The 13477-nt window shown below is 35.0% G+C and overlaps 1 protein-coding gene across 3 annotated transcripts; it reads left to right on the top strand.

Moving 5' to 3' along the window:
* The first annotated feature begins 371 nt into the window (after positions 1-371).
* Positions 372-12260, top strand: si:ch73-329n5.6. 3 transcript variants are annotated; one of them, XM_009306913.4, is made up of 11 exons: positions 372-414; positions 583-658; positions 3940-4035; positions 4146-4166; positions 6121-6576; positions 6696-6829; positions 9849-10145; positions 11203-11298; positions 11380-11518; positions 11606-11688; positions 11896-12260. In XM_009306913.4, exons 3-11 carry the CDS (start codon positions 3984-3986, stop codon positions 11974-11976), a joined length of 1359 nt encoding a protein of 452 aa, XP_009305188.1. In that variant the 5' UTR covers positions 372-414; positions 583-658; positions 3940-3983; the 3' UTR covers positions 11977-12260. The 3 variants fall into 3 exon arrangements, with proteins under 3 accessions (XP_009305188.1, XP_009305187.1, XP_068080928.1); XM_009306912.4 differs by having other exon boundaries at positions 549-658; XM_068224827.2 differs by lacking the exon at positions 372-414 and having other exon boundaries at positions 649-776.
* Positions 12261-13477: the final 1217 nt, after the last annotated feature.

Raw genomic sequence — 13477 nt, 5'->3', positions numbered from 1 at the left:
CTGAATTTAAACAAACAAATTTAGTTGAACATTACTTTTTTATTTTTATTTTTTTAATTCTGCCGAAATAAATTGTTTGCAGTCACCTACCTTTTAAAAAAATTGTAAATCCAATGAATTTTTTTTTTTCAGAAAATAAATGGCAATCTGTATTCTTTCCGTTATGCGATCTATTTTTTTTCCCATTCATTGTGATATTCATTCTGTTCATTATTTGTTATTAGAGTAATTATCTACTACAGTAAAAAAAAAAAAAAAAAAGGCAGTACCACAGTACAACATCGGTGTTGCTATTCTTTGCAAACTGCTCTGTCGGGGTGTGTGACAGATGATGAGTCACTATAAATCACTCAGCAAACAGAACTGTGGTCATAACATTGTGCTGGATTATGGTTTCATTTGGATACACTGAAGGTACTGAATCCAGCACCACACTAAAAGCTTTTAGTATTTTTCATTTTCATTTGCGTGAGAATGTGTTTAGGAAGTAAAAACTCCAGTTTAGTTGATTTGAGATTGCATTGTTCTTGATTTGTTTATTTTGGCAGTGATCCAACAAGACATTCTCTTTTGCGCCAGTAGATGTTGTGCTGGGACATAAAAATCAGTGAAACTTCCTCTTAAACTACAGCAGGTGAAAGAGCAGCTGAGAAGAAAGGTAAGACGAATATATCACTCCACATGCAATATTCTCCCACCTTCTCCTTTCTTGTGTCATGGATTGAACTATAGCATTGTTGTAATAAATGGTATACAAAAACAACTGAGGCAATCAGGTAACATTTTGTCTTTAATAAAACTAATACATGTTCCTTAATCAATTTCAGTTATTTATTGATAAAATTCTGAAATAATCATTTTTACTTAATGTGGAAGCCTAGATTTCTGGAAATAGTGAAAGTAGTTAAAGATGCATTATCATCTTTCTAATCATTTATAATATTGTTGTATTGCTGACCCTCAGTAGCTTAAAATGTGACTCTAAAAAGACTTTGATTTATTTGAACTCAAAGTTATTTAATCAACTATTTAATGACTAATATATTATTATTGATTATATATGTATATATATATATACACACACACACACAGTTGAAGGCAAAATTATATTAGTCCTCCTGTGATTTTTTTTTTTTTTTTTTATTATAGTATTTTTTATTTATATAAAACATAGTAAGGACATTTTTACAGCATTTCCTAAAAAAAAAAATTTTCTGGAGAACGTCTTATTGTTTTATTTTGGCTAGAATAAAAGCAGTTTTTAATTTTTTAGAACCAAGTAAATGTCAGTATTATTAGCCGCCTTAAGCAATTTTGTTTCTGATTGTCTACAGAACAAACCACTGTTATGCCATGTTTTGCCAAATAAACCTTGTTAAGCCTTTAAATGTCACTTTAAGCTGAATACTAGTATCTTGAAAAATATCTAGCGAATATTATGTACTCTCATCATGGCAAAGATAAAAGAAATCAGCTATTAGAAATGAGTTACTAAAACTACGTTGAAAATGTGTTGAAAAAGTCTTCTCTACGTTTACACAGAAATACATTTTATTATATAGGGGGGCTAATAATTCTGACTTCAACTGTATATTTTTATTCACAGTAATTCACAAACGCTTAGTAAGAGTTAGAAATCAGTGTACTAAAATATGCTTAACAATATTATTTTCTTTAGAAAGCAGAGTGTTTTTGTGACTTAAATGGACTTCCTTAGCATTTATTAGAAATGAGATATTAAAACTCAGAGAAATTTGTTGATATATATATATATATATATATATATATATATATATATAGAGAGAGAGAGAGAGAGAGAGAGAGAGAGATAGAGAGAGAGAGAGAGAGAGAGAGAGAGAGAGAGAGTTGAAGTCAAGATTATTAGCCCCCTTTTGATTTTTTCCTTTTTAAATATTTCCCTTTTTTTTTCTTTTTTTTTTTTGATGTTCAATAGAGCAAGGACATTTTTGTCTGATAATATTTTTTCTTCTATAGAGAAAGTCTTATTTGTTTTATTTTGACTAAACTAAAATCAGTTTTTAATTTTTTTAAATAATTTTAAGGTCAAAATTATTAGCCCATTAAAGCCATATATTTTCGATAGTCTACAGAACAAACCATCGTTATACATTGACTTACCTAATTACCCTAACTTGCCTAGTTAACCTAATTAACCTAGTTAAGCCTTTAAATGTTTTCATTTTGGCTGAATACTAGTGTCTTGAAAAATATCTAGTAAAATATTATGTGCTGTCGTCATGGCAAAGATAAAATAAATCAGTTATTTGAGATGAGTCATTAAAACTATTATGTTTAGAAATTTTGAAAAAATTCTCTCCGTTAAACAGAAATTGGGGGGAAAAATAAACGGGGGGGATAGTAATTCTGGGGGCTAATATTTCTGACTTCAACTGTATATATTATTGTGTTAATAACAACATGCGTGCAATAAAATGATAATAAAAAAAATAACGTATGATAAATGCAGTGTGTTTTCTGTTTGCCTGTAGTTGGAAAAATAGTGTATGCAGCCAGAAAAACATTTAGCACTAACTGGAAATGATGAATAAAATGGTATGGATGGTAATGATTTAATTTGATTTGATTTATTTTTATTTGAAAACCAAGAACAAAATTGTAAAAGCATTATTAGTATCCCGGTCACTTTATTTTGATGGTCCCTTTAACACATTTTGTTGAATTTAAGTTACATTGCATCTACATGCCAGCTAATTCTCAATAGATTTGGCATGTAGATGCAATGTAACTCAAATTCTATAAGTAGACTGTTAGGTTGGTGTTAGGGTAAAGCTGACAACTTACTTGCAAAGTTTCTTATAGTCAGTTAAATGTTACTGAAGGAGCAGTATCAACATATATTAACCAGACAGTCTTAATACTCAGATGACAAGTAATTGGCATGTGGTTGCAACGCAAATTATTATTATTATTATTATTATTATTATTATTATTTCCTTTGTTTAGCCAGGAGATCACATTGAGACAGTACTGTCTCTTTTTCCAGTGAGACCTGATGGCAGGCCGGACATAAAGTTTCCCATAAAAAAAAAAAAATCACAAGAACAATACCACAAAGTTACAAAATCACCGTTCATAAAAACATCAGATCATAAAAAGAAAAAAAAAAAACAATTAAAAGTGTCCTTTTAGTTAATGAAATGTGCAATAAGGACTATCGAAATAAAGTGTTACCACATAATTTGACTTTAATTCAAGCCATGGTGAAAAAGGTTTGCTAAAAATATGGTGGGTTAGGGAAACAAACAAACTTAAGAAATTTACGTGTCTTCATCCACATGCTTCATTATGCTACTGCCAAGATTTTTCATCCCTATAATACAAATGCTATAATTCAGTTTTTTTATTGCGTGCAGTCATGTCTCTGATGTTATATGCAGTTGCAACATTATTTTTATTTAAGGTGGAATTACAACCAAAAACAAAATGTGTGATTAATCGCAAGTTAACTATTGTTGTTATTATTATTATTATTATTATTATTATTATTACTGGCGACACAGTGGCTCAGTGGTTATCACTGTGTCACAGCAAGAAGATTGCTGGTTTGAGTCCCAGTTGGGTCAGTTGGCATTTCTGTGTGGAGTTTACATGTTCTCCCTGTGTTGGCGTGGGTTTCGTCTGGGTGCTCCGGTTTCCCCCACAGTTCAAACACATGCGCTATAGGGGAACGGAATAAACTAAATTGGCCGTAGTGTATGTGTGTGAATGTGAGAGTGTATGGGTATTTCCTGGTACTGGGTTGCAGCTGGAAGGGCATCGGCTGTGCAAAACATATGCTGGATAAGTTGACAGTTCAATCTGCTGTGACGACCACTGATGATGAGGGACTAAGCCGAAGGAAAATGAATGAATGAATTATTATTATTATAACTATTATTAAAATCTTTCTGATTACAGGATAAGACCTTTTATATTTTGGATTTATTTCTGACTGCATCATCATGTTTCTGATTTCATCGCATCTGCTGTTGTTCTTATCACTCCTGGCTCAATGTAAGCATTTTTGTTTTATTATCAATTTAATTATCAATATAATTTGACAAAAGAAATATAAATGTGCCATTTTGTGTTTCTGAATGTAACCATCTGTTTTTCTTTAACAGCCAGAGCACAAACAACAATAGGTAAATATTGAATTATATTTAAACACCTAAAATTGCCATTTGAAAGCTTCCTAATTGACATTGATGGTTTCATGAAGAGCTTTAAAATGCATATGTTTAATTCAGCTTCAGAAGTTTCACAGTAAGAAACAAGAGTTGCTTTTCTAAGAAATATTAACTAAAAGGCTGTTTAAGAATGGAAACTATTTTTAGAGAAACCTTTATAGCTGAATTTAGAGAGTCTCAATATGATCCAATCTCTCAGTAAGAATGACTAGGCTTGTTTTGTGGCACAGCACAAGTTCTTTACTTGACCGTAAAAAGCTGGCATGCATGGCAAGAATGTTAAGCTTACAAGAATTCCAGCTGTCAAGAATAAACAAAACAAGACTGTCTTGTTTCCTGAGATGCGTAAAACATATGCTGGATAAGTTGGCGGTTCATTCCGCTGTGGCAACCCCAGATTAATAAAGGGACTAATCTGAAAAGAAAATGAATAATTGAATAAACTTCTTGATTAAAACCCAAACACACAATTAAATTCCTTTAACTTAGTCTGTCATTTGTTAGGGCTGCTTGATTTTGGTAAAAATCATAATCACGATTATTTTGCTCATAATAATCACGATTATTCAAAACGATTACTGTTGAAGTCAAAATTATTAGCGCTCCTGAGAATTTTTTTTTATAAATATTTCCCAAATGATGTTTAACAGAGCAAGGAATTTTAACAGTATTTCCTATATTTTTTCTTCTGGAAAAGTCTTATTTGTTTTATTTCGGCTAGAATAAATGCAGGTTTAAATATTTTGAAACCCATTTTAAGGTCGATATTATTAGCCCCTTTAGGCAATATATATATATATATTTTTATTGTGTGCAGAAGAAACTACTGTTATCCAATGACTTGCCTTATTACCCTAATTATGCCTTTGAATCGCACTTTGAGTTTGAATGCTTGCATTTTGAAAAATATCTAGTCAAATATTATGTGCTGTCATCATAGCAAAGATAAAAGAAATCAGTTATTAGAAATTAGTTATTGAAATTATTATGTTTAGAAATGTGTTGAAAAAAAAATTATTTCCATTTAACAGAAATTGGGGAGGAAAAAAATTGCTAATATTCAGGAGAGCTAATAATTCTGACTTCAACTGTATACAGTTATTTTCCTCCCTGCAAAGGAAAGAGAAATAAATACAATAGAATAAAAGTATGAAACAAACAGTGCTTTAAGCATCTTCATGGTAAGAAAAACACTTTAGCTACAAAAGTCCTTCAGTCAAGAGCACAGAGGGATTTTCTCCTTTTCTTATTTAATTAATAATGATCGAAACAGGGGGCAGCAGGAATAGTGGGCTGTCACTTTAATGGTTTCGCTTTCACGTTTCTTTTGATCCTCAACTAGTTTGTTTATTACACAAATGAGGGTTAATATGAATAAACACTAAACACAGCGTTTTGACACCTATTTTACCATTTAAGCGCTCACATTAAGATGACTTTAGATGCTCCGCTCGTCACAATGTGCGAATGACACAGAATGCTGACCGCATGCTTCTGACCGTACACACATACACACACACACACATACACACACACACAGGAGCATGCGGTTTAGTCCGCGCTTTTAAGAGCAACAAATGTTTACAACTGGAAAGGGGGCGGTAAATAATGGAATAATCGTTTATCTCGATTAATGGTTTTTCATAATCGTTAAGAGGCCAAAATCGAAATCGGATTTTTGATTAACTGCACAGCCCTATCATTTGTATTTCCATACTTTGGCTTTCTAATGTAAAAACTTCCAAACACCCTCTGGCTCAGTCTGCCTTCCACAGTATCCACTCCCTAGACTGCTGTTAATGTTTTGATAATGCCCAGAAAGACTAATGTTTAAACTTCTGGGGGGATTTGAGAGAAATCTCACCTATTTCACCTATAATGTTGCTTGTGTTGTGTCCACCACATGCAGACACTACAGAAATCACCACTGAAATCCTCACGACCACAACCCCAGAGACCACCACTGAAATCCCCACAACCACAGCCACAGAAACCACCACTACAAACCCAGAGACCACCACCGAAATCACCAATACAACCCCAGATACCACCACTGAAACCACCACTGTAGACACCACTACAATTCCAGTAACCACCACAACCCCGGAGACCACCACAGAAACCACTACAGAAGAGACCACCACCACTACCACCCCAGAAACCACTACAGAAGAGACCACCACCACCACCCCAGAAACCACTACAGAAGAGACCACCACCACCACCCCAGAAACCACTACAGAAGAGACCACCACCACCACCCCAGAAACCACTACAGAAGAGACCACCACCACCCCAGAAACCACTACAGAAGACACCACCACCACTGAGAGCACCACCATTGCATCAACTACTGCATGGACAGGTTTTTATTGACTTCTTTAAGAATTAAAATGGCAATCACATCAGCATCACATTAATTACAAAAATCTTGTAAAAACTGCTCCCATCCCATTTAATTTTTGCTGTTTATGCTCTCGACAGCCCCGGCAATATTCTACCCATTCGGCTCAGCAGCAGGAGACACTGGATATACTGAAGTTGGCTATGAGTCCTATCAATATGTGACCTTCTCTACTCCATTTACATTCTTTACCCGCAATTACAGCAGCATTTATGTGAGAATTCAGTTCCACTGCTTGTCTAATATCCATGCAAATGTTGTGATAAACTGGATTATATTCTGCTGTTAGATTTTTAATCAAAGTTGATTGTTTGATCTTTGTGTCAGCAAGCCAGTTCTGTGATCTGTAGTAAATCTCCAGCAGGTGTGCTTCAGATGAAACCGTTTACCACACAGAGTTGTACTTCACCAACAATATATCATTTGAGCGTCAATATCTCAATCTTCATATACGCAATAGTCCACAGAGCCACAGTTCACACATGAGATTTGTAGAGTCACTGCAGAGTTTTACCATATACTGGATTAAAAGTTGATCATTTGCCTGTGTTGTAAGGCCTGTGAGTGTGTGAGCATTTCAAGAGAGTTCAAACCATTCAGTCACAAGTTCCATCTCAGGGCTAGAAATTAACCTTTTTGCTTGGTGGCAATGGTTATCCTAACTTTAAAAATGTGGTCGCAACAGCCAAAATTAAGTCGCTTTAACTAATAATTATGTGCACATAAAGTTTTATGGCCTGTTTCCACTCAGTGGTACAGTACGGTACGGGTATCAGGCTTGCATTTCCACGGCTAAAAGGGTACCAATAGGGCAGGGGTCACCAACATGGTGCCCATGCGCACCAGGTAGCCCGCCAGGTTCACATGAGTTACCCGCGGGCCTGTTCTAAAAATAGCTCACCATAGCACCACATATGAGCAAGCTGCATCTAATATTTTTATAGGTATTCTTTTTAAAATCACACTTGCAGTGGTGTAAATTTGAAAATTACTTTAGCTTTTAAATTAAAGAAAACTTTAAAAACTATTTCAGACAAATGAAGTGTTGCATATTGATATTTATCTACCTTGTTAAATCATTGTTGACAACTACTTTGAGAAATCATTAACATGATCAATGTCTTCACATAGATGAATATTATTAATTATTAATAATAACATATAATTAAAAGTAAATTAAGAAAAAAAAGAGTTATTTATTAACTGGTAGCCCTTCACACTAATCGGCACCCAAGTAGCTCTCAGTTTCCAAAAAGGTTGGTGACCCCTGCAATAGGGTGTATGCCGAAGCATGCTAATGGGACTTTTAATTTGCCAGTAACTTGGGTTAAGCGCTTCCGGCGAACTGCAATGGAAAAACCGGCGCGTTTAAGGTCTGTTTTCTTTAAAAATCAGCGATCTCCACTGGCTGAGTGATATCCGTTATAAAGTGGGTCTCAGATTGTACAAGAAGCACTGCATTAAATTAAATGTCTTGGTAATATGAGCATTTATTTTACCCCAGTATATTTAATGGAGCTTCTGCGCTAACCTGCTGATTCTGACGGGCATGTGCGAGTAAACCGATTTTTGTCTCATTTTACGCTTGAGCAAATAAATGAATGTCAAGTACTCTTTTGGTCGGTGAAATAGCCTATTTTAATGTCTGGAATTACATAAAATTAATAAATAAATGCAACAAATATGAAAACATACAGACTCTTATAGTCTCTGTTGTTACCAATTACAGATAAACTACACACACGTACATTTAGTCCTTATTTAGATCCAAAAACAACACGAAATATAGCCCACAGTCAGAGCAAAGCTCTCATATGTTTCTTTAATCTTCAGCAGCGCATGTAGCCTCTTGTTAAAAAACTAATTCTGTCATTCCGTGTTCATAATAGGTTAAAAGGTGATGATAATAGTTAAACATGGCAGTTTGTTCACGTTTGCTGAAAAAATAATTTGCTCCTTTTTTTTAAAAAACACGTCAATAATCAAGCGCAGGTTATTATGATGAGTTCAAGAAGTTTATTATTTCAAATATAAAGGCGCGTGGCAATCGTAAGCAAGAAAGTGAAAACGCTCACGCTTTAGACTGCCACGTAAAAAACTACGGGCCACAGGGTAGAATCTGCTCTTCTTCTTCTTGGCTTTTTGGCTGTTCATCAAGACGACCACAAGGTTTGTTTGAGCTCGGGTCGACCATGTCTCGTTATTATATGTATATATAATTCTGCTGTAATCTCTCAGCTGTGAATTTTAAAACATGCCAGTTCCTTTGTTTTCTTTCTAGCTTGTTAAACCAACAGCGTTCAGCTGCGTGTCTAGCTACGCCTTTTGGTAACCTTGGTATCCTTTGCAAACGGCGACAAAAAAGTGGTTTGGTAGAGTTCGGTTCGGTACGCCATTTGACAGTGGAAACAGCCATAAAAGCAAACCGAACCGTATCACTCAGTGGAAACGGGCCATTATACAGAAATAACAGATTTATTGCATTCGAAATCATCCTGATGATTAAATGTAGTATTAAATAGAAGATCTCGTGCTTAAAATGTGTAGATTCAGTGGCAAACTCTGTTACCTGAAAACTCTGTCACACAGACTTTACAGTGAATGGCTTTAGGAGTCTTGTCCATATCAGCGGTGTCATTATTTGTAACTTTAAGTGGTTTCTACAACAAAATCTGTCAGTGTGCTTTTCATTCTCTTCAGCGCTTTACATTTTCGTGGCTGCAGCTCCCCGTCACTGAACATTTATAATTACGGAGAATGTAATTAGACGATAATGAAAAAAAAAAAAATCTTAATATTCTCAGATAATGGCAGCTGTTTGCCTAGCTTTGTGAACTACTGCTCTGTGTTGCTGCGACATCTGAAAGCATGTGAATTACCACATTTAATAACATGTTTTAATTCATAACTTCAAAGTCAAGTGTTTGAAATGAAGCCTTCTGCGAGATTATTGTAGTTGTGTGTTTACTAGTCATGGTAAATCAGTGAAGCAGTTAAATCTTCTGTTTATAATGCAACGCTATGGGGTTTCTTCTTCGTGTGTGTTCGGAGTTTCCACAAAAGGTCGCCCCCTGGCCTTCAGACAAGATTTACTATTAATCACATAACTGTGCTTCCCTGACATGATGTGCATGACAATTACTGCTTTTAATTTATAGTGTGAGTAATTGTGAGTAATTGAGTAATTTGATTTATTGTGCAGGCCTAATTTAAACAGATCTCTATTATTTTAGGTCAATAATAATGGACTCCTTACGTTCAACCAACCTTTACCAGAAGCTAACCCTGTACCCTTTCCCTCAAATGGAAATGAAGATTACATTGCTGCGCTCTGGACCGAGCTTGATGACATGGGTTATGGCAATTACTGGTTTCATGAGTACATAAATGGAAGTGTGCTCGACCGGGCCACTAAGGATATAAACCAATATTTCCCAGATAGGGGCTTCGCTGCTTCTTGGGTCTTTGTTGTCACATGGGACTACGTGTTTACAACAGATTTTTATACACTTAATAATCACTTAGGACAGGTAAATATAGTACAGCACAACAGATTATTCATTTTTATAGTATAGTATACAATGGGTACGGAAAGTATAAGACCCCCTTCAATTTTTCACCCTTTGTTATATTGCAGCAATATCCGAAAATCATTAAGTTATTTTTTTTTCTTCATTAATGTACACACAGCACCCCATTTTGACAGAAGTAACACAAAATTGTTGACCTTTTGTGCAGATTTTGTTTAAACTGAAAAAAATACATGGTTTTTCTTTAATAAATCTACAAAAAATGTCAACAATCCTGTGCTTTTCTGTCAATGTGTGATGCTGTGTGTACATTATGTTAACATGTTGTTATCTCTCTACTTTGTTGACCTCTAAGAAGGTTATCCGGGTTACAAATGAGAGAGCGCGCAGGGGCGCGGAGGGGCGGAGTTGATGAGGGGAAAAGTTCAGTTGAAGTTGTCTCGTGTGTGTGCGAGGAGGGAATGAACAAAATAAAGTGTGCTTACTAAATAAACGTCGTGTTTATTCAACTTTACATGGTAGCAGAGGATGGTTGAATGATGGCAGCCAGTTATAAAGTTCCGCCGAAGTTTGACGAAACAAGACCGTACGAGTGCTGGAAAAATGAAGTTAATATCTGGACGTGGGTCACTGAACTCGATAAAAAGAAACAAGCCCTCACTGTTGCATTGGGGCTTGAAGGCAGAGCCCGTGAGACAGCGATGGAAATATCTGCGGAGGATTTAGACAGTGATACAGGTATGACAACGCTGATGGCTAAGCTGGATGATGTGTTCTTAAAAGAAGAGAAGGATCGCGCGTATGAAGCGTATTCTTATTTTGATGGAATAACTAAGGACAGTTCGGTTTCCATGGCGGACTACATAATTAATTTTGAACAGCGATATAATCGAATTAAAAGGTATAATACATTAATGAGGAAAGAAATGAACTTAAATGATTTTAGCAAATGGCTGCATTATAACAAAGAGTGAAAAATTTAAGGGGTCCGAATACCTTCCATACCCACTGTAGACTATGAATCATGTTGTTGTTGTTGTTTATATTTGTTTTATAGGCAATTACGTTTCAAGCAGTTTTAATTTCCGGAGGTGGTTTTTCTTTTATTCTATTGAATTACGGTGACTGTGCTGGTACATATTTTCCAGTGGAGGTAAAGCAATCAGAGGATTATAATAATATCTAATATTGACTGTGTATGTATATATAACATGAATTTATATGGTTTTAATAGGCTGGATATGATACCATTGGCTCCACTGACTACCATGTCATCCTTTATGGAAATCCTGGCTACTCCATCTCAAACCTCAAGAACACGACTAATGTAAATCTTCCTGGTCGTTGGGCTTTTCTTGTGAACAACGGGACAGGTACAACTTACTTCAACATTATCCGTTACTATAAACATTTTATTCATATCATATCATCTGATGCCTTATGTTTGTGTGTCCCTATAGAAAACGTCATAGGACTTCAAATGAAACTTAGGTCATATTTAGACCTAACACAGACTCAAAGCATGGAGGGTGTGTTGCAGCTAGTAAGTCACTTCTCTTAAAATCCCTCTGTGGAGTCAATTTTTTGCCTGAGAGTAAAAAGAACAATCCTACATATATGTCTATAAATCAACTTTATTATGTTAAAAGCTTATTTTTTACTCAACAACAAGTTAAATACAATGACAAAAAAAAAACATACATACATTTTAATTTGCCTGACTTTTTTATTTATTGATTGCTTTTTGTAGATAAAAAAGGAGCTGGTCAGTCAAGGAATGTCAAGTTCAGTTGGGCTGAAAATAAGAAAAGTCCAAAGGACATGGCCGTGATACAAGAAAAGGATATAAAACTCCTTTGAAAGTTGTTTTTTATTAAAGATGTATGGACCGAAATTGAGGGAAATGTCACTACACAACAGCAAAATTGCTTTATATTCTCAACCTTCTCAAAAATGATCAACACACAAGTATAAATGAGTATGAAATGAATCCTCTTCATTGATCCTCTTTTTTCTACTATCAAATACTGTGAACGAATACAAGTTTCAGGGAAGTGAACAAATCAACCTGTATAATATGAGAACAATGTAATTAAACCTGTTCTTCACCCCACAGCTCGGTTTACTGGAATCAATGCTCATCCTTGACAAAAAGTTGCCAAAAGGTTTTAGGTGTTTTTTTTTTCCACTGAACATCAACTGACAACAGCTTCTATATTTAATGTACTGACCTTATTCCACAATACAGAAGATTCAGTTGCCTTTGGGAGAAAAGACTAGGAATAATCAAGCAGCATAACAAGTTGTTTTTAATATCTCAAAATCAATGGAAATGAATGCGCCCGCTCAAGAATAAGGTCAATAGTCTGGGTCACAATTTGAAAATGTCTGAAGATGAGGGCGTGTAACGCTGTTTATGCTGGTATATGTTGAGACTGACTAACTTCTAATCAAAAAAGATTTTGTGCCAACATACTTCAATCAGAGATTATTATGCAATGGTGCTGATATTCAAGCTTATACATCAATGGTGCGGATGTTCAAGCTTAGACGTCAATGGTGCTAATATGCAAGCTTAGACATCCGTGGTTATAATATACAAACTTAGAAATTATTGGTGTCAAAAAAAATTGGATTTGCCTATTAAAGTTGTTGACGTTAATTCAAAGCATATCCATGACCAGTGTTGGGGAAAGCTACTTTTGAAAACGATGCATTACAATATTGAGTTACTCAATATGAATTACCTTTTGTGGAAAGAAATGCGTTAAGTTACTTTTGAGTTACATTTTCATACCAGCCTGAGGTAGGTAGTGTTTTTTTCTTTTTTAAACAGAGGAGCTCTGCATTTAACGAAGCACTGTATTGACCTTACTCTAAAATGCGGAAGTGCGATTGTTTTAGAACTTCCGATTCAGTCGCCTATGGGAGAAATGACTAGGAATAATAGTCAGAAGTCTCTAGCCAAAAAGATTCAAATGGCTGCACCCGCTCATCGGCAGAGAATAAGGTGAATAACCTACACCTTTCATTTACTGTAAAAAAAAAAATAATAATAATAAATTTAAAAAAGAATATTGTTACCTTCTGAGGACTTCCAGATGCTATTCAAGCAGTATATACATATTAATGATTGCTGAAAGCAAATTGTTTGCTACTTTTGTGTTTTAGTCGTATTAGTTCAGTAAAATCACTGTCTATTGACACTATCCTCTTTTCTTCCATCACAGAAATGTAAGGCTCTGCCATTTTAGTTTCTGTCAGCTCCTACGGAGAGCTCTTTTTTTTTACTGAGTGTGATTCAACGTGATTGCACTAATTTTAATTCAGCT

Source organism: Danio rerio, chromosome 12 (assembly GCF_049306965.1).
Source record: "Danio rerio strain Tuebingen ecotype United States chromosome 12, GRCz12tu, whole genome shotgun sequence".
In the NCBI taxonomy this organism is placed as follows: Eukaryota; Metazoa; Chordata; class Actinopteri; order Cypriniformes; family Danionidae; genus Danio; species Danio rerio.
Note: the sequence above shows the minus strand (reverse complement) of the source record. Positions and strands in the feature narration are given on the sequence as shown.